This window comes from Photinus pyralis, unplaced genomic scaffold (genome assembly GCF_008802855.1).
Source record: "Photinus pyralis isolate 1611_PpyrPB1 unplaced genomic scaffold, Ppyr1.3 Ppyr1.4_LG2, whole genome shotgun sequence".
NCBI classification, from domain to species: domain Eukaryota; kingdom Metazoa; phylum Arthropoda; class Insecta; order Coleoptera; family Lampyridae; genus Photinus; species Photinus pyralis.
In genome coordinates this window covers 20,421,656-20,444,313 of record NW_022170403.1, presented here as the reverse complement: position 1 = coordinate 20,444,313, position 22,658 = coordinate 20,421,656, and the positions used below count along the sequence as shown (strand labels likewise).

At 35.5% G+C, this 22,658-nt stretch overlaps 1 protein-coding gene and 1 non-coding gene across 5 annotated transcripts in view; one reads left to right on the top strand and one right to left on the bottom strand.

The window, feature by feature from the left end:
- The window catches only part of LOC116162949 (tolloid-like protein 1), a 37,722-nt gene that overhangs the window by 1,396 nt on the left and 13,668 nt on the right, over positions 1-22,658 (bottom strand). For 3 of the 4 annotated variants that reach the window (XM_031476729.1, XM_031476727.1, XM_031476728.1), the window contains 7 exons: positions 3,545-3,950; positions 3,141-3,494; positions 2,907-3,085; positions 2,625-2,855; positions 2,234-2,575; positions 452-919; positions 39-395 (listed from right to left, as the gene is read on the bottom strand). In XM_031476729.1, coding sequence (XP_031332589.1) covers positions 39-395; positions 452-919; positions 2,234-2,575; positions 2,625-2,855; positions 2,907-3,085; positions 3,141-3,494; positions 3,545-3,950 — 2,337 coding nt within the window. The remainder of the gene's footprint in view (positions 1-38; positions 396-451; positions 920-2,233; positions 2,576-2,624; positions 2,856-2,906; positions 3,086-3,140; positions 3,495-3,544; positions 3,951-22,658) is intronic. The other variant, XM_031476730.1, reaches the window with a different exon arrangement.
- Trnas-cga lies at positions 22,277-22,358 on the top strand. The gene has a single exon. It is a non-coding gene; the product is annotated as a tRNA-Ser (tRNA).

The window sequence follows — 22,658 nt, the reverse complement described above, 5'->3', positions numbered from 1 at the left end:
GCACGTAATTGGTCAGAATACTTTATTCATATTTTTACCTGTAAAGAAAACAGCGGCAAAACCGGATTTTTGAATGCTGGTGTCAGAGTGGAACACAATCCTCAATGCGTTTCCATCAGAAGTGATGGGTGGTGGTGGTTTCGTGCCGCAAAAACTTCCGTGTTTGTTAAGTCTATTTTCTCCCGCTTTACTGTGTATTTCAAGTTTATCATACTCGCATTGCTGATGATGAATGTTATTTCCTTCCAGATCAAAGTGAGTGAAGTTTAGTGTTATTCTAAATTTAGGAAGCGCTCTAATTTCCCAAACACAGTCCTTGTTTTGCGGGTATAAGTCTGGAAATGAAGGCGATGTGATTGTCCCATTAGGAGCATCAATAACTCCACCGCATGCATCTAGGAAATAATGAGCGTTAGTGCGGGTACAGTTTGAGGTATTTCCCAATACTCACCTTCGCAGTTTTTCCCGTCAGAATGTAACTCGTATCCTATTCTGCACGAACACTCATACGCTCCCAATGTATTGATGCATTCTTGAGCGCAACCGTGATCAATTTTATTACACTCATCAAATTCCTTTATGAATGTCGCCGAAAATCCCGCCTTCTGCACTGAGCTGTCGGAAACAAACTTAATCGAAAGATGGTTTGATGACGATCGAACATCCGCCGGTATTTTGTATCCGCAAAACACGCCAATTAAGGGGCTGTCCATTGTAAGGCCATCTCGCACTTCTACGTAATCGTAAACGCAATTGTCATGATTTTCGACTTCAAATGATTGAAATTTAAGTGCGACTTGGTAGTCTTCTGGAACGGTAATCCTCCATATACACTCTTTATTTGGCTGATAATCTTCGGGGTAATTTGGAGATTCTAAATGACCTCCCGTATCTATGTTTAATTCACCTCCGCAAACCGCTAAAAGGAAAAGGTATATAAGTATAAGAAATTTGAAGGCAGCTTGGGAGCTTTCCATTTTTTAGCACACTTTTATTAATTTCAACGTATTCTTTGAAATGTGACTTGTATTTTTGCAATTATTTTTGTGTTCTGGGTCCATATTCTGGTATAGGTACACTTACAGTTAGTAGACACTAAAGGTTAAATGACTAATGGTAATGAAACAGAATCAAAAACGCCATATGGGCTTAAAGGAAACATGAAAATCCACCCCAAGTGTTCTTGTGTTGGTGTTCAAGGACAAAGTTGTCGAACAGTTTTTCATATGACATTCTAAAAAATAGTATATTAAGTATGGAGAACGGTAAGGGATTTTTACCGTTCGAAGACAATTGTTTGGAGGAGGAGCGAAGCGACGACTCCAATTATTGTCTGAGAACGGTAACCCTTAACGTTCGACGTGCTTATAACATTTTTTGCGCGATCGAAATTAAAATTATCCAACCAATATAAATATGCACTAAGAAATTAACGAGCAGAATAAATCGAAATAATCGAAGTGGTATGGTGTACATCACTAGGTAACCAGTTTAAATGTCAAAATTGAAATTAATAATTTCATAAAAATGTGCATGTGTCTGATGTAGTTTACTAGCTTTGCACTTCCTTTATGACTTTATGAGCGTCTTGCTATAGGAAACAACAGCACAAATTGTACGTTTAATGTACCTAACAATAATTAAAGATTAAATGTAATGTAAGACTGTTGATTTTTAAAAAGGCGTCGGTAAGTATTTTTGCTGTTCTGTTTTTAGATCGGTAAGTAATTTTGGCGTCGTCGTAATCATAGCAACTGGTAAATTCTACGTACTGTCATGGAAACACCCATGGTAAATAGTCAGAAATGACCGATCGCGCAAAAAAGTTAAGTAGGTACGTGAATCAGGTGTCGGAATGGACTAGTAGATGTGTGATGCATGCTCCCGCCTCACCTGGAACGTAGGTGTGCCGGTCGAGTGTAGACCAAGAGCAGTTTTTGTTACGTGTGTATTATATATACCTATGTTGCTTGGTCAGAACCTGCAGATGAAAAATATTTATAAAAATTTAATATTTAAAGATCAGCCCGCTACCCCCCCGTTGAGGTGTACGCCATCTCGTGGTAGAAATTTTCGAAAAGTATTTCTATGATCGGGGAGCTTAGATTCAAAGACCAAGTGTCCAAAAAAACATGTTATTAATTCAAACCACCGTTTATACCTGCACTTTTTGAAACCTTAAGTTTGGCACACAATAAAAACGAAAATCTGATGGGAAGAATTTTTGAATTACCTTCGTAATTAGCAGTAAATCCCCTATGACCAGAGGGATTCTTTGATATGTAACTAACAAGCATTCTACTTCCAGTTGATACAATAGGATCTGAAATTTTTCCCGATCCACAAAATTTGCCTAACAAATCTGATTTATACCAGTATCCATCTCGTATTTCAACATAATCAGTACGGCAATCATTCGATTTGGGTATATCTAATTCTGTGATGTTTAAAACTATTCTTTCTCCGTGCGTTGCCGTAATTCTCCATTCACACTTTTCTTCCTCCATTACCTTCTTGCCAACGTAGGACGGAGAGGCAAATGTCGCGGAATTTGCTTGAAACGTTCTTCCGCATTCTATTCATAACACTTTTATTTGAAAGGAGAGATTATTATTGATACTCACTTGGGCATTTATACAAAAGTTTTGTTTGCGCAATATCACCTTCGCTTAATCTGACACGTTGGCCAATTTCAGGACGTTTTCGGCCTGGTACGTCTATTGGAAGTATGGTATCAAGATATGTGCCTTTAGAAAATGTGTTCCTAGCATAATGCATTATTGAATCGTAATCATACGTTAATCCTAATGAGTTCACTTCTTCATCAGTTAATTTATTAAAGTTATATTCTTGTCCTTAAAAAAATGGGAAAATATATGGTAAATTGGCTTAATCAATTCTTTTACCATTCATGATGTTTTCTCTATTGATAAGTACGTGCTTATCTCTATCGGGCCTTGTATGTTCGTGCCAGAAACCAACAACGTGTCCTAATTCATGTACCACAATTCCAAATTTATCACAGTTTTTCCCTATACTAATTGCTTGTACCCCATTTCCCCTCTTCCCAACAAAAGAACAACACCTGAAAGTTTATGAGAGTTAGTGAGGCATCAGAAAATAAGATGTGGAAATCATACCCGCAAGGTCTTTCTGTAAAAATAATATAATTAGGATGTTCCATCGAATCACGCTCAACGAATTTAACACAAGTGAAGTTCTCCCAATGTCTCATAGCCTGTTTGAATAGCGCTTTATGTGCACCACTAAAGTTCCCATCGATTTCATAAGGAATCACTCCATATTCCCATACACGTTCCTTTCGAGCTGTCGCCGCTCTGGTAAATCTACGATGATGCTGTTTCTCTCTCACCTTGTACGCATTAGGAACTTGTTTCGACTTGAAATCAAAGTGAGGTTCAAATTCGTGCGTTGGCAGTTCCTCGAGGCCCCTAACTACAGGAGGTAGATTTGTTTGACTTTCTGCAGAAGACCTACGAAGCAATAATATATAATTACGACGATAACAAATTAACCAGCTTACTTTTCTACTTTCTTAACTTTTAATATAATACCTTTTTCTAAGGTATGCCGTTTCCGGTGCCGTATTCTTGTAGGAACTTTTTTGGTAACATTCACTTTAATATCGCTACTATAGAGAAGTTTCGAATTGGAATCATGATTGGAAGATTGGAGTACTTGGCCGTTCTTTATTGGCACTTGTGTTACGGTGTCCTCAATCAAATCATTGTAACTACGCGAAGGAACTACGGCAGGTGGTTGTTTCGTTTTCTTTCTCATGAGATCAGTCAAACCTTCCTCCTCAATTTGCAATCCTTCTAATACTTCTTTTTTGTGCTGTTCAACTTCTTCCTGTAATAATTGTTCTTTTCGTAGCACTTCTTTGCTATACTCCTGTTTGGCAATCGCAATGTCTCCCACGAAGCTATCTGCAAAAATACGGAATTTTTTATTCATTCCTTGCAATATAACATAATAAAGTAAATAACCATTAAAACAGTTTCATGCCAAAGAAAAAATAATGGATTAACATAATATCACCAAATAAACCATTTAATTTCGATTTAATAAACTGAATAAGAATTTGTGTGGGTTAAACTAATTCACTTAGAATGCAAATATAAATATTAAATTTTACAAATCAGAACCAAAGATTAAATTGAATAATCGTTACATAAAGATTAAATTCTAAAAAAAACATCCATCCCTTGTAGCTAAAAAAATGTGTATCAACATTAGAATCTTAAAGCACGTTTAATGTATCTACATTGAATTAAACTTAGTAACTTTCAATGTTATTAAAGGGGGGGGGGGGGAAGTAACTACCGAGATATGGTTTTACCCACACTACACCCAAAACGGTCTCTCATAATGGCGCTTCAGGCTTCACTATTAAAGTACCTATAGCTACACTTAAAAGATGTGCCTTGTACCTATAAAGTACCCCCAAGAGTCTATTTCAAGTTCTTGTATAAATTTCGAGATAAATTTCGAATTGTATAACCAAAGAGTAACATTTTATTTGCTTTTATTAGAGGGACCTGCCATCCAAATTTCGTTCAAATTGCTCTATAAATAAAAAATGTTGAGTTTTGCGCATGCGCAACGCGATTTTTTGCGCATGCATTTTATTTACTATTGTTAGAGGGACCTACCATGAAAATTTCGTTTAAATTGCTTCATAAATAAGAATGTTGAGTTTTGCAACACGATTTTTTGCGCATGTATTTTATTTACTGTTATTAGATGGACCTATACCATCAAAATTTCCTTTAAATGTTTCCCCATTTCTTATTGCAATTGTAATGAACATGAAGGTATCGAAAAGAAGGAAGTCTAAACAAACCAATTTTCAATTTCACTAAACTGCAAAAATTATCTCTAAAATAGAAATGGCAAAACGGAGCAAAAAAATTAAAAACAGCGGACGGTGTCGCAAGCGATCACCCATCCATTTTCAAAAATCCGGCCCGTTATTTTTCTGTTCCGTATACCTAATATACGTATACAACATATAGTCGATATGTAATTAACTTTATTTTACTTCACGTCGTCGATTAAACATTAACAATTCTATTAAACAAACTGCATCGCGTTATTGTTGACGTGCAGAATAAGAATGAACAAAATACGGTACCGCAACGGTTAAGCGATTCTAGGTCGTATCGCCTACGTCAAAGGATGTTAATTAAGGTGAATTTCGCATGCATCCAGTTTTGTTTACAGTAACGTTGTTTACGGTGGATCCCATCCCGGCGACGTACACCCCGGAACCGTTTTCCCGGCGCCAACCCATCCCGGCGACCATTACTATCCCGGCATCGGTCATCCCGGCGATTTATATCCGGCAACGACCTATCTCGGCGACTATTGATTTTCCGGCATCGGTATACCAGCATTGCATACCTTCCAAATGATCCCAGTCCATCCCCATCTTTCTTTTGTTTTTTCTATACAGAAATTTAATATCTTTCAATTGCAAAAATTGAACACTGTTCATTGTCTATTCCTTTATAATAATAAATAGGCAAGGTATGTGAAAGTACCTACTTACTGTTAACGCTCCATTTTGTAGGTATACGCAGTGTGTCCGTTCGATAGAAAGAAGGGTACCTACATCGGCAAAGTTTTGTAGAATTCTGAAATCTGAGCTGATTTGAAATCATTTTAAAATTAAGCAATCTCATTTTTTTTGTTTTCAAGATATTTGAGAACACCAAATTGCCGGTACGACCGAAGCCGGGACGTGCACTGTTGCCGGGATGGTCATCGCCGGGATTGCCTATCGCCGGGGTTGCCCGTCGCCGGGTTTAAATCGCCGGGATGACCGAAGCCGGGAAGTAAATGGTCGTCGGGTTGGATTGTCGCCGGGAAGTCGGTGCCGGGATGGTCATCACCGGGATGGAAATAGCCGGGATGACCGTGACCGTATTGTTTACGCCTAGCTTATGCAATTAAACTGCAGTTCTAAAAATTTTATCGAATCGGATGAATTTGTATCGGGCTCAGGCATTAAGCATCCAATTCGATAAAATTTTTGGAACTGCAGTTTAATTGCATCAGGTATGCGTAAACAACATTACTGTAAACAAAACTGGATGCAAGAATTCACCTTAATTAACATTCTGACGGATCGACTATATGAACAAAATCCGTCGAGCCGTTTTCTCGGAAAATGGCCAACATACGCACGTACGTGCATACAGACGGAAAAAAATTATTCTTTGAAAGTTGCTTAAAATGATCTAAAACGTCGACATTTGATGAAATTTTCACATGTCCAAAAAACGGCTATCGCAATAGCTAGGTACCTGGCTCGCGCTAGGAAGCTAAAAATTGAAAAGATGTGTACGCCAATACGGTCGTGACAATCTTTCCACGAAACGTCTACCGTGTATGAATTGTATGAATTTTACTTGCTGTAGTGTAGCGCCGCGGAACACGAGTTCTAAAGGTGCCTATACATATGCGATCCGAACCATTCATGGACCGCTCGTGAACAACGGGTTCGTTAGATTAGGACGGAATTTGTAAGCGCTCGCGAACCGTTCCTGAGCGGTTCGTGGCGAACCGTTTCCTGTGGGTTTTTTTGACGAACACAAAGGGATTCGCAGTTCATATTGGGACATGTTTGTGTGAAGTTGTTTTTCTTCCGTTCGCCAGCTTTAAATATGGAGTGGAGTACACAGACCGATGACTACTGGATACCGATTCCCGAACTCATGAGAAAGGAAGTCTCTCTTAATAGAACAGGAACAATCACATCTCCTAACCGTTCTCCTACCCAATAATAGTATATTAAGATACAAGTGTATAATCAAGTCTTTAAAGCACGAGCAACGAGTTTAAGGGCACGACGCAAAGCGGAGTGCCTTTAACGTTGCAAGTGCTTTAAAGACCAATTATACACGTGTATCTTATAGTATTTTTTATTATACCTGCAGTATAATTTAAAAATAGGGAATACAATGAAATCATATTGACGTTATACTCGAATACATGTTTAATTAAGTGGGCTGGGTGTCCGAAATTTCACGATTGCCATGGAAATGTCGCTTGACGGTTGCTTATAAAAATCACCGTTTTTGTGAATGAAACGATTTCCGTTGAAAAAGATAATACACCGTCCATTAAATCGCTTGTTGTAAAATCTAAACAAACGTTGGTAGGTGTAAAATCCAAATCCAGTAAAGCCTATTATAAAGAATATGAAAAGTTGTTTCCATGGATGAATAGGAAGTTCCTTACACGAATAAAGTCTTAAATGCATCGATAATGCTGGGATATATGAAGGAAATGTCAAAGGTATTTAAATCTCCTATCTTTTGGTGCATTAACTCAAAACTTCAAACAATGCTGCGATTAAAAAGTGGAACAGATTTGGAAGCATACCCTAAATTACGCGCGTTTGTGAAGCCTTCAAGGAAAGGATAGGTACAAGCCAAAGAAATGTTATGCATTTACAGAAAGCGACCTAAGAGGATTTTTTATTTCAGCCCCAGATGACAGTTTCAAAAGTCATACTTGAAGTATCGTTACTTAGCAACTTTAAAGCACGTGTGTTTTAAAGGCCTTTTTTCGCACGCATTTGAGTATTTAAAACGGAGATTGTGATTCAGGTATAATAAAAAATTCATATTCACGAACTTGAATTGTTCTCATGCTATGTTGCCATACTGCAAGAGTTCATTTTGACTACTTTACGGGTAGGTAGGCACAGTAGTTTGATATATGTTGCAGGAAAAAGGTTATGTTAGGTTATTTCTTACTCCAGTGTTATTTAATTGTTTTGCGTTCAATTACTTGGTGTAGGCTTCTACTGATGGTAGGTTGACTAACTGCAGCACACATATGTTTTCCAACACATTCCTGATAGGACCCATACCCAAAAAGTGTAGATGCACCTTCAGTTAGTTTTGTTAATGCATTTAAATACATAGGTACATAATTTACCTTGGTTTCAATGTCTATTGCGGATGATCCGCTGGGAGGTTCAATGAAAGGCGTAACTAGTGTAATTACATCCCTAGCTAATTCTTTAGAAAGGCGAAAATGTTTAATGAATTGTGTATTACTGAGTGAATTAAAAGCATTTTGTCTCTCACGGATACGAGGTTCTCCTGCAGCTTCTACCTGATTCTCGGCGTCAAATAAGTTCTCAAGAACTAGGTTAATAATCGCTATTTCGTTTATGTCCATTGCTAATGTACTCAACCTTAACAAACAGACCTGCGCCACAAACACAGAATAAGACCTTCACAGAACAGAAACATAAATGGCGCTAAATTGTCACTGATTACAGCGTTTCCCGTGGTTGTACAGAGAACTATTTATCGCAGACTCAAATATTTTTTTGCAAAACCTGTAATTTTGCTCGTTACAGGAAATATTTTTACCGTCGATTTAATACGTACACATGGTTTTGCACATGTCAATTTTGACTTTTGAAAGATTTAAAATAGGAACAAGTTATGTGACCGTAAAAAGTGTTGTGTGGCGGATTGTAACGATAAAATATCAAAAAGGCATCGTTTCCCATATTTTGAAACAGATTGTTTTGTGCTCGAAACGCGAAGAGGGTTGAAATGTGCTGTTATTTCTCTCCTATTTATGCAAGGTATTGAATTTATAAATTACCAACGGTATAGGCGCAAAAGGGTGTAGACTTAAGTTTTATATTTATATAGACGTAGATACTTATATTGTAACTCCTTTTAGATAATGAATAAAAAATACGTTTTAGATAATTCAACAACTTCCACCCTCGCTTCTCAAGTAACAAGTAAGCACCAGGATCAAGTTAACATTTGTTGTCAAAAACTTGTGTGACAATTTGCTGAAACGGTTTTATTACCTCTTGGAATAAAAAAATTAGTTCTACAGATATTTTTTAACAAAAATATGTAGTCCAAACGGCAATTAAAACCAAATATTTCGTACGACAAATCGTTATGTAAGGATCTTTCTGCAAAGTGTTAACGCATCTACAAAGCGTAAGTTCCACTCACTTCTGAGTTTTATATGTAATTTGTAAACATGTAATTTAAGTTCTCTGTGTTAAATAATGTAATGTGATTGTATCTAAATACACTTTAATTTAACAACTGTGTATTCTTTATCGATATTTATGATTTAGATCGAATTGAGGAAATTACTTCATGACTTTAGAAGCTGGTCACCAGATGGCGTTACTCTGATTTTTATACTTTAGTTTACAGTACACTCACCAGGGTCCGCCAAAATACCATACAAATTTGTAACATTGCTGTTTCTATTCTGATAAGACCTTCACAGAACAGAAACATAAATGGCGCTAAATTGTCACTGATTACAGCGTTTCCCGTGGTTGTACGGAGAACTATTTATCGCAGACTCAAATATTTTTTTGCAAAACCTGTAATTTTGCTCGTTACAGGAAATATTTTTACCGCCGATTTTGTACGTATGTACACATGATTTTACAAATGTCAATTTTGACTTTTGAAAGATTTAAAATATGAACGAGTTATGTGACCGTAAAAGTGTTGTGTGGCGGATTGTAACGATAAAATATCAAAAAGGCATCGTTTCCCATATTTTGAAACAGATTGTTTTGTACTTGAAACGCGAAAAGGGTTGAAATGTGCTGTTATTTCTCTCCTATTTATGCAAGGTATGGAATTTATAAATTACCAACTGTATAGGCGCAAAAGGGTGTAGACTTGAGTTTTATATTTAAGTATATAGACGTAGATACTTATATTGTAATTCCTTTTAGACAATGAATAAAAAATACGTTTTAGATAATTCAACAAGTAAGTACCTACCAGGATCAAGTTAACATTTGTTGTCAAAAACTTGTGTGACAATTTGCTGAAACGGTTTTATTACCTCTTGGAACAAAAAATTTAGTTCTAAGGATATTTTTTAACAAAAATATGTAGTCCAAACAGCAATTAAAACCAAATATTTCGTACGACAAATCGTTATATAAGGATCTTTTTGCAAAGTGTTTAGTGTTAACATCTACAAAGCGTAAGTTCCACTCACTTCTGAGTTTGATATGTAATTTGCAAACATGTAATTTAAGTTCTCTGTGTTAAATAATGTAATGTGATTGTATCTAAATACACTTTAATTTAACAACTGTGTATTCTTTATTGATATTTATGATTTAAATCGAATTGGGGAAATTACTTCATGACTTTAGAAGCTGGTCACCAGATGGCGCTACTCTGATTTTGATGCTTTAGTTCACAGTACACCCACCAGGGTCCGCCAAAATACCATACAAACTAAAGTCACTAAATATAGAAAGTACCGCAATCCATTGGGCTCATGTGTTAGAGAGAGAACGCATGATTTTTGCCCAAAAATATATTATTCTGTGACTTTACATACATCCATAGATATATAAATACCTAGATACAGCCATCCTTAACAAACGTACCTCGGTTTTTAAAAAACATATCAAAGAAATTTGTACATCTCTCCATTACTTTCTAACCAAGAAGAAACATGTTCTATCTCTTTTTTATTGCATTAACTTCTATGTCGTACGCGAATCGGACGCTTAAAACAAACTTAGCGCGTCCCATAAGTCATGTGACAGTTGACACATTTCACGATCGCGCGAAATCAAATCTAACTAAATGGCCGGTTTATTCACTAAATATTATGTAATTATTGCGTTATCAATGGAATACGAATAACATTAGTGCTTGCCATAATGATAGACGCGTCCATAATTGTTATTCCTGAAATAGTTTTATTACATAGAGCTACGCCATTCAAATTTGGGACTATGTTTACCTTGTTTGGCATGATGTGCTGCAGTGAATTCATTGCTGGCTTACAGAATACCAAAAAAACCGTAAGTAAAGTTTATGTTCAACATTTTAATTTTAATTGCATGGTTTTAGGCGTATTGGTAACGGAGATTAAGTTGCGACAGGAAGTGAATTCGTTTCCAATTATCATTTTGGCCTATATGATGTTGATGCAGTGCGTTTGTATCATATGATCACAAAGAAGGATCCGTGCAATATTCTTAGGAAAACGAGATTTATAGACTGTGTGTGCGTGCAATATCAAATTTTGGTCGCTACGCGTCTTGCCTCCCTTTCGGCATATGTTGTACAATCGGTGGGGTTTCTTTTTGAAATTATAGTGCTAATTGTAGTAAGTAAGCTACACGCCGTGTACATTTATTTAAAATAAATACAACATCTTAACAATGATATCCAATTGGTGATAATAATCATTTAGTCAACATTCATTACGTTTGTAAAAGTTCACAATCCGAATCATCATCAGATGAAATTGACAAATCCGAATCATCACTGTCATTATTAACACTTATTATAAACTTCAGAAACATCAACCAATATAACTTCTCTTTTAAATTAATCACTTTCCACATGTTCACACACTTTCTTCCAGTTGTCAGCTGTAATTTTTTCAAATTCTTCATTTGCCAGCTTTCTAAATAACATCTTCCATTTTAAATGTAACATTTCTTTGCTGCTATGCAATTTAAATAAATAAAAAGGCGGTTTATTTATGTTGTAAAGTCTCAAATTTGATAATTTTCTGTGTGATTTGTGCTAACAATTTGATTGACAGTTATAATAAATAATGCGAATCTTGCCTTCCATGCTCAGGGTACCTCTATAAAGGATAGCGCTATACGTAATTAATGTGCCGAAAGTGATGGTAATAGATGGTACGTCCTTTTGAACTATGTTGGGGTATGGCTGTATCTATGTATTTATATATCTATGCATACATCATACAAATTTGTATCATTGCTGTTTCTATTCTGAGAAGGCCGTATTCTGTGGTATAAACGTCAGAAACTGTCAAGTGTCAAGTTGCCATTGCGCATGCTCCTATCAAGGATTTACTGGCTTCTACTGGTTTTGTCAATAGATGCGACTTCTATCAACTTTTAGTAGAATGTGAACGTTCCTTACTTCTCAAGAATGCGTTTTTGAAATAGTCAGGAGAAATGACCGATCACCTCTCTTAAAATTAGCATTCAGGAATAGGCGTCCAGGGCTGAATATTAACTCGAGTCAATAATAAGAACTGTCACATTGTCACTTAGAAATCACAACCCGAAATTTCGCTCAATAAACGTTTAGACAAGTTCTCTAAAATGAATAATTGCCACCATCCGTCATTTCCAGAGGAATTACCCTACATAAAATGCCCACATTTTGAAAAAATTTCAACGAAATTACTTTTTGAAAATATCCCAATGACAGAACAAAATACCAATACCTACTACTTATTTGATTTCATTGTATCAATTTTGTACGTACCTATACCTTGACTGAAAAAAAATTCTTGATTTCACCTGTTATATCTTTACAATGCTTAGATCGCCTTCTGTTAAGCATCGCATCGTTTCCAAATCAGGAGGAATTTAGGAGCTTTCTAAAACGTAACACGTGGATACTGGTCAATGTGAAACGTCATTCCACTTTCCAGTAAAGTGTGACGTTTCAGTTTACGCTAAAACTAATTTTAGAGAGGTTACGATCACTTTACAAGTTAAAGAGGGCAATATTATTTGCCTTCTTCCTGTTTTAATCGCTCGTTATCTTTCCAAGTAGATTCATAACTATTTTTATTTTTCTAAAACTAAAATCTTCATATATGTAGAAACATCTTCCACATTTCCGCTATATTCGAAAAAATGTCCATGTTTTCTATATTTAAACATTCCATCTGCCGCACATGACTAAGAAAGACAGTTTATAAACAACCCGAGAAACAACCAATAGGTCTGGGTCATAATTACTCTTACTCTTATCTATGTTCTGTTTTGGGGAATACTAAAACAGTAAGTGCGTTGCGTCCCATTAATGCCATTGTGCAAGGCCAGCGCATCCCTAAACACTAAACTGTACAAGAATAGTAAAACTATGGAAATCAAACCATAATTATATTCTTAATTTTAGGAGTACAGTAAATGTTAGCTGTACAAGTCCTTGCCATATAAGGTTTATCGATACTTACTGACCCATAAGACCTAATCTACTGATGCTGTACGTCAACCGTCTTATTGGTACGAGTTCACTTAACTGATAAATTCTTGGGCAATCGTAGTGTTGCTTATCTTCTTCAATTCCTACTCGTATAAATATTATGATAATGACCTAACTAGATAATTAGATCATATTTGTATTTCAAACAATAAGAACTTGCACAATCCAATAACTCGCCGTCATGGTGTCTAGTCAACGTCTATAAGTAACTAGGATCTTCAACAAGTTACAATTACACCTGCTCGTCTCCACATCAAACAAACCAAATGAAAAATTGACTTTAAAATTGAAAACCGTTCGGAGGCAACTTTCAAAGTGAAGTGTTTCGCATTGTCAAAATTTAATTCATTAGGAAGCGAATACCTTTTAGCTGAAAAGCTTCTTTATAAAATCATACTTTATATCCGTATCTGTTGGGACTGTTAATTTAAAAATCATTATTTAAGCGTAAGCTGGTAGAGCAAGAGCTCGCGTATAAAAAACCGCATGATAAGGTACCAATGGTTTAAGTATTGAAATGGATAGTGCGTAAGATCGTAAAATAATAACCGCTCGTCTGCCGTTGGTAAGTGGTCACCCGTAAGCCCTATTATAATAGCTATTTATATATCAAGTACATAAACTGGGTCTTTATGGACGAGCCGTTTATTTAGCCGAGCGAGCTTACGAGCGAGGCACAAATAAACAAGGCGAGTCCCCATAAAGCCTATTTATGGACGCGATATATACAAAGCTTTATGTACGACTGCAACAACCCTTAAAAATGAAAATTTCATGGAATTCAATAAACGATAAAATCTATATATCATTGACAATTTACCTTGGATTGACACCTAAGTACGACTGTCACATTGACAGGCTGTCGTTTTTCATTATGGACTAGGCCATAATATTGCAAATTATGGCCACTAATTGTGACAAGAAGTACATAAAATGAATTTTATAAAAATCGACAGAAAGAAGAATGCATGGGAGCCCGCATCGGAGGTTATCGCCACTGTTATTATCAGCTGGTCGCGGATTTTGTGTTTGAAATGATGAAAATTTTCTTCTCTTTATTTTCATATACGAGTATTTTTTACGTAAAAACGATAGTTATTGAGTTATTTTGCAATAAAGCACAAAATGGTCCCATTTTTTTGGATAAGCTGAAAAAAATACAGTTCCGGGTCGGATTTTTGGAAGAATTTTATATGGTATTGTTAATGATGATAAAACGAAGCAATTGACAAAAAAAATCTTTCCTAGGAATTTTTTCGCCAAAAATGACGCCTGGGCCATATACGTACAATTACACATTAAAATATTTATATTATATTTTATTATTGTATGAGATTTTTTCTTAAGAAGAGTATATATGCGTGTTTTATTAAATGCAAATCTAATTAAATTTCTTGCTGTTGAGTTCTTAATAAAGCATACCGCAGCACGCGTCTCATTCTACCGCGTTACAGTATATGCGCCGAAACGCGATGACATGAAAATATTTAACTGCGTCTGCTTCGAAAATGCTACCGTTAAAATTTTCACTTCACGTATCCGTTGTCGTATAATTGTGAGTATTCCAATTAGTCCAGTCAAATTACGGTTTGGGCTGGATGTTGTCACTTCACTCAACGACACCAAGCGCATCCTATGTAAAAAAAATTCGCTGAATCCGAAAATCACAGTCCCCCTGGCCGGAAACGCCCGGAACATATTGTTATAAACAAAAAACGAAGAAAAAATGGGAAAATGTCGTGTTTTTTCACATTTGACTTCGAATATCTCGTTAACTGTTGCTCTGAGGGAAAGAATGAATAGAAAAGAACTCAGCTGCATTTGCCCTCAAGATTCACTCGGAAAAGAATATAGGTACATTTATTTTATTTGTACAGTTTTCAATATAAGAATTATTTACTAACGTTGTACTTTATTTTCCTTCATGATAACCAAACTAATAAGAAGTGTATCAATCAAGATAGATTACAGTTCATTAACTACTTTGTTGGTGCATGATCACCTGGTTCTCCGCACTTAGCCGCAAACAGTGTATAACCTAATGATCTGTCTCCAAAAGGGTAAAATTATGTCAGAACAGTGTATGTATGTACTGGTGTGCACCATCGGCAAATTGTATAAATCAGTCAATTGTTTCCCAGGATTCACATCAGAAGCGCTAACTGCCATTCACAAACAAGCAGATATATCGGGAAGAAAAAGATACAATGTGTCCCAGGTAGTACGCACCATAGGGAAACGGCAATGTATTTTTTGCGAAGGATCCTAAAATAAGCCAGGACCATCTGGAATTATTTTCTTCTTCCAAAAGATCAAGGGATGGATAGAATAACAACCCCACCTCAAGGCAGTTTGAAAGTGCTTATACCGAGGCATATACCTACAAACGCTTGCTGATTACAACAGAGTTGTGAGATAGTGGGGTGGAGAGTTGTATTCCTCTAGATACAATCCCTATTCTATATAACTTGTCCGTCGCAAGGAAGCAACGAACAAATAATTAATGCTTCAATTAATTGGAACAATGAAATAGAAGTGGAAGATATTGCAATAAATGTTTGTTCAAAAAGCATGAACTCTGCAATATTGAACAAATTGCTAAATACGTTGCAGGGTTCCTCACCAGAAAGATGTGTGCATTAATTAAAAGCGAAATGTGTTGCAAATTGTTATTGGAGCATAAGGAACATATACCGTACATTATACTCTTTTATAATTTACGCTTTTTCAGTTTTGATCGCTTCAAAAACGGGGTGTGCAGAATTTTACTAAAGGTATATGTGGTAATATACAGGGTGACAATTTGAAAACTTACCACCCCTCATATCTTAGTAAATAAACGAGATATTTAAAAAAATCAAAATCCGTTTCGGTAATTCGGAGGGGGAATCACAATGACATAGTTGGCGACGCACCCCCTCCAACCCCCTGCGCCCCAGCCACCCCAACTTTTAAATCTTAAATAGTGACCCCCCATGTGTGATACGTCGTTGGAAAGCTCTGAAAAAATGCTTTCCAACCATACCAAATAGCATTACATTTAGGTTAGTAATTATCGTGCAAATCAAAAAATAAACATGGAAAATCGTATTTAACTTGAACTTCCAAAGCCGACTCGACAGCAACTCATTTTTGATCGCCAGTTATAATCTATTCTCAAACTCTTGTCGAACCTTTCCAATGTTGGTTTTGCAATATTTCGACATTCTTGAATTATTCTCTGTCTTAGTTCGTCTATGTTCGCCGGTTGCGTTTTAAATACGACAGATTTCAAATGTATCATATTAGTTTATTTTTTGATTTGCACGATAATTACTAACCTAAATGTAATGCTATTTGGTATGGTTGGAAAGCATTTTTTCAGAGCTTTCCAACGACGTATCACACATGGGGGGTCACTATTTAAGATTTAAAAGTTGGGGTGGCTGGGGCGCAGGGGGTTGGAGGGGGTGCGTCGCCAACTATGTCATTGTGATTCCCCCTCCAAATTACCGAAACGGATTTTGATTTTTTTAAATATCTCGTTTATTTACTAAGATATGGGGGGTGGTAAGTTTTCAAATTGTCACCCTGTATAGGTACATACTTATGTAAGTATACTTTCAATAATATTGCGCTTATATCGCGCACCCAGTTTCGGAAACGATCAAAGTCGGGTCGTATGTTTACGTTTATCGCGTTTTTTGTTATCATAGTCTAAGGTCAACTGTGCAAATTTTGAACGAAATCGGTCCAATCGTTTGGTAGTTATCGTGTTCACGTCGTTCAAGATGAAATTTTTAGAAATGCACATGTTTAGTTTATTTCGAGGATTATTTATAATCGCTTACGTTTAACTTGACGTTTGACATTTCTTAGAATAATTTGTTATAGTAATATTATATAAACCTCTCGCCAGGAAAGATTGCCGGTCACACTTGATCCCGATCTACAATCTATGTTTTTCTAAAGATGTGAGCGACTTTCGGGATAGTATCGTGTCAATGTTGAACAAAAAGTCTTTTCGTTCAACATTAGCACGATCCTATTCCTGAAGTCGCTCGCTTACAAAAAATGAGATAATGCTTACAAATTAATACGAACGACTTACTAATTACTATACTTAAAGATGCAAACAATTTCAACCCTTTCTCTATGTTCTGGGACGTTCGTGCTATAGCATGTGCAAAACCAAAATTTTAAACCTGATGTTAGCTTTTATTTAAGTGTATATGTATGAAATTTCATTTAATTGCTTCTATAAATAAGAAAGTTGACACTGGACATCCTACACAAAACCAAATTTGGAAAATGGCGCTACATTTGCATTTATTCCAAGTGGTTATGTACCAAATTTCATTTAAATCCCTCCATAAATAAGAAAGTTGGCACTGCGCATGCGCAAACCCAAATTTTGAAACTGGTGTTAAATTTGCTTTTATTCCAAGTGGCTATGTATCAAATTTCATTTAAATACCTTCATAAATAACAAAGTTGGCAATTCGGTCTGTAAATGGTCGAGATGCGCAAAGGGCACCGTGAATACTGATCGATTAGGCTCAACTTTTGGAATCGTGTTTTATATGGCTAAAGCTATGCGCATATTGAATTTCATGCAATTCGGTTCATAACTAACGGAGATGTCAAAAGGGCCTACTTTATTTTTTGGTCTACATTGCCAATTCACGAACTCCGATCTACAAATTTGACAAAGAATCCACCTGCAAAATTTCATCGTAATCGGTCCATTCGTTTATGAGTTATCGTGATAACGGACGGACGGACGGACAGACACCGCAAAATTATAAACTCCCTAGGAGCTCGTTAATAAAGTGATACAAATTTTGGAATGATGATTACAAATTGTTACAAATCACTTACTAAATATTGGTTAAAACAAAAATACTGTTCTTCAAAGTGGTGCGGCTCCCGAGAAATTAGCCGCACAATATTTTTAGTGTATTTTCTTCAAAGTGAAAAATCGCTATTGGCTGCACTTTCTCGTCCGTCCGTCCGTCGCACGTACTCCTTCTACACCACTGAACCGATTTGGGCGATATAGGGCTCATTTGAAAGAGCTTGGTCCAAGGATTCCGTGCATACCGATATTTTTGCCTTTCCGCATGCGCAGTGTCAAAAATGTTGATTTACGCATGTGCAATGCTAACTTTTTTATTTATGAAGATATTTAAATGAAACTTTATATGTAAACCTACGAATATAAGTAAAATTAACGACGTTTTCAAAATGTTGTTTTACGCACGCGCAATGCCAACAAGGCATTTAAATGAAATTTAATACATAATATAATACATTAATTTATGTAGCAATTAATTCATAATTTTCACCTCTGTTAATGTGTCTCTTTTCGCCACAATGACAGTAATAAACATTATTCTATTCTATGCTATTCTATTCATAGGCACTTGGAATACAAGCAAATCTAACACCAGTTTTAAAATTTGGTTTTGCGCATGTGCAATGGCAACTTTCTTATTTATGAAAGCAGTTAAATGAAGTATCATAATTATGTAGACACTTTGAATGAAACTAAAACTAATACCGGTTTCAAAATTACTGTTTACGCATGCTGTATGTATTATTTATGAAGGTATTCAATGAAATTTTTAATGTAGACAATGCGAAATGCTATTTACGAAAGCATTAAAAACAGTCATATATAGACACTTCGAATAAAAGTAAAGCTAATGCCCATTTCAAAATTTGTTCGTATTTGTATACGCTCCACTATATTTCATTAAACTGTATAGACTTCGACGATAGGTGGCTCATTTGAAAGAGAATGGGGTAAGGATCTCGTGCCTACCGGTTTTTTTTCCTGGTCCTATCATTAATATTATTAGGAGAAAAATACGCTCTCGTCATTTATGTTTGCATAATGACTTTTTAACTTGTTATATTGAACTGGAAATACTATACATAGTTAGGTATGTACATTATGGAAGTCCTAAATGCATGTATAATGAAACAATTGGGTTTGTATCGTTTAATAGTTGCAGCAGGGAAAATGTGTCAAATTAATTTGTAAATTGCGGTGGCGTTACGATATCGTTAACACGAAAACCATCCTAAATGCACTTAATACACTGTCGGTATTATGCACAGCACAGCATTACACACATATACATGAATGTAAATGCAATCGATTGCTTATTAAATATATATGGGATATGGTTATCAAAACAAGACGTTCTTGTATAAATTCGAGGTTATATTATACACATATGTATGTATGATGCGCCGGAAGCCTAGGTACCCACTTCGAAACTATAAAGTAGGGCACCTAAACTTTCGGAACCCCTACAAACTATAACAAACCAATATTTCCGTTGACATATTCAGTGTCGCTTTAATATAACAAACTTCAATCATATTATTACACGTAAAATGAAGAAGTGTACGCAGTACGTGCATGTACGGCCGCCAATAATGCATTTTCTACTGTAAACTAGCACTATGAAAATACTGAACGATAAGTATACAGGGTGTTTCTACTCAAAGTGGACAACGCAATAGAGGTTATAAAACTCATCAAAACTAACAGTTTTTAAAGTAATTTTTTTTTCATTTTGACTTCATTTGTTTCCGAATTATGGACTTTTTTTGGTTATTTTAGACATCTCTATAACGTTATTATTTATACACGGATTTCAAAAAATCAAGGTTTTTTTAAATCAACAGTTTTAATATCTACAACACTTTTTTACAAAAAGTTTAGAACAACAAAATGGAGGTCATTTTAAAGTTTGTAAATTCAAATTGAATTGTGCTAATCAATTTTCATATAATAAGCAAAACAGGTCCATAATTCGGAAAGAAAAGCCAAAATGAAAAAAATTTACTTAAAAAAGTGTTAGTTTTGATGAGTTTTATAAACCTCTATTGCGTTGTCCACTTTGAGTAGAAACACTATGTATGAAGAGCCTCAAATTTACATCGAATTTGTAAAGGATTTGGATTTTGACACTTTCTCGACGAAATTATTGTAAAAAGGAGGATTTTAATTAAGTTTAAGCATAAAGTCCGAGTTTTACCCACATACCTATCAAATAAGACATAATATGGTTTCAACAACAGGGCAGTTCGCAAGTTTATTTGAGCGGAGCCCTTCTTTAGCAGCTCTATCCATGGGCTGCTTGTTGTTTTTGATTATTCTTCATTCTGTTACCCTTGTATAGCACCCTCCATAGATACTTCTAGTAAAGATAAGCATATGGCATATTCTCAAAATCAGATGTGCGCAATCGCAAACTGTGCAGTGTGCAGTGCCAAGTTTCTTATTTATAGGAATATTTACGCCATAACTTATTAGCGTATTTTCCTCAAAGTGAAAAATCTCCATTGGCTGCACTTTGTCGTTCGCCCGTCTGTCACACGTATTCCTTCTACACCACTGAACCGATTTGGGCAAGATGGGGTTCATTTGAAAGGGCTTGGTCCAAAGATTCCGTGCATACCGATATTTGTAGCTTTGCGCATGCGCAGTGTCAAAAATTTGGATTAACGCATGTGCAATGCTATATGAAGGTATTCAATAAAATTTCTAATGTAGACAATGCGCAATGCTATTTACGAAAGCATTTATAAAAAGTTCCATATGTAGACACTTCGAATAAAAGTAAAACTAATGCTCATTTCAAAATTTGTTTGTAATACGCTCCACAATTGACTGCTCTTTTCAAATATCTTAAAATAAGCATTCATTTGAAAAACAAAAGTTGCATCGACTTCCAGTTGAACCGGAACCAATTCCGGAAGTTTCAATGTGCGATCGGATAGATCGTAATGTCACATATAAACATATATTTGAGAAATTTTTCGTATCTCGCCAAGTAAAAGAAATATTATATTTTCATTAGTCCACATTATTAATCACTTTGAACAACTGCCGAGAAAGCCTACTTAACAAGTGGAAAAAAGGTTAATAATCATGTCATCAGACGCTAGTAGTGAAAAAAATTAAATTATTGTTAGGAAAATAATTGATAACAAAAGATGTGAAATACAAGTAGCAAACCTTGATTTTAGGTTCAATTTCAGTGGAGGAACGTTCAAATGCTAATTAAGTAAATTTTAGACATTTTCGATTACAATATAGCACTACGCCTCTGAATCTGTAATATCTATCTTGGCAGAAGTGTTTCTAATTGTTTACTATGTCTATAATAGTTTTGATACAGACTTAATTGCAGAAGTCATAATTCTGTACTCTTATCGGTGAAGGGTAGGTTCGTCCCATAAGATCCGCATTTGTAAAGGGTATATGTCTTATGCAAGTGGTCCTTATGTTTATAAGAAGTCTTTGTGACCTGTTACTACACTAATTATAAAGGAATATTGAACAAGCTATACTTACCTATTATACTAGTTATTTATAAGGGGTAATTTGATCATTTTTGTTGTTTTGAAAACTATAATATTTGCGATTCCGAATCCGAATCCCAAGCTAACCAAAGTGACATATTGAAAATACGCTATAAGTATGTGGTACCATCATTGAATAACGAAATCAATTTTTCACTCAACGGTGGTACTGTGTTAGTACGCCCATTTCACAATGTTTAACGCACTTGTTTGATGTTTGATCATTATTTTGATCAATATAAAATGTTTCGTTGGCAGGATGTAACTACCTACACTAAATAAACGGCGAAAAAAATGACCTTATAAACCCTAAAGGTAACTGCTTGGTTACACCTTCATTCTGCCAGCTTTTCAAAAAGTATAACAGATTTGTTTGATGGCCAAGTTTTCATTGGCATGGGGTTAGACCTCGAAATGGGCTTGTTTATTTTAGAACATTTTTTTAATAAAATCCATGTAAGTAGGTATGTCATTAACAGAAACATAGCATTGAAATATTGAATTCCAAAACGAATTTTAGGAAAATCGCTACACACAATATGAAAGCTATTTCTGCGTATGTAACGTTGGAAATCAAATTCATGTGACACGACACTCGAAATTAATTTGTCTTCTGGCGAAAATACGTACCTATTGCTTCTCTAATGTTTAGTACCTATTTTAAAGTACCTACCTAATCGAAAAGTTTCTAAAAGAATTACATGATTTGGTTGTGAAGGGAATTTACCACTCCCTTTATTTTCGCATAAAATTATATCTGGTAACATTTTTAGCAGACTTTATTGAAAATGTAAACCCTCATAATTTACCATTGACCCTGAACTTTTCTCAGTAAATAATAATTACACATAAAAGCAGCTGCGATGTCCGAGTGGTTAAGGAGTTTGACTCGAAATCAAATGGGCTTTGCCCGCACAGGTTCGAATCCTGTTCGCAGCGTTTTTTAGGAGAAAATTGATGATTGAACAAACCTAGGAGATGGATTAAAATGGGATATTGACATGCAGTGTGTTACGAAATCGTACTCAAGGTATTTGGATAATATTTTACATGCAACTAGTGTTTTTTTATACTTTCTAGGTATTCTGATTTTAATTAGCGAAGCATTCGCGGAAACTTATTTACATCGATTTGTTGGTCGTTTCCAACCTGTATTCTCTTAGTACTAGCGGTATAACGGAAATTCTTGAAAGATACTGCATTTTTTTATACCAAGGTGCCACTTGGTACAGTTGTTCC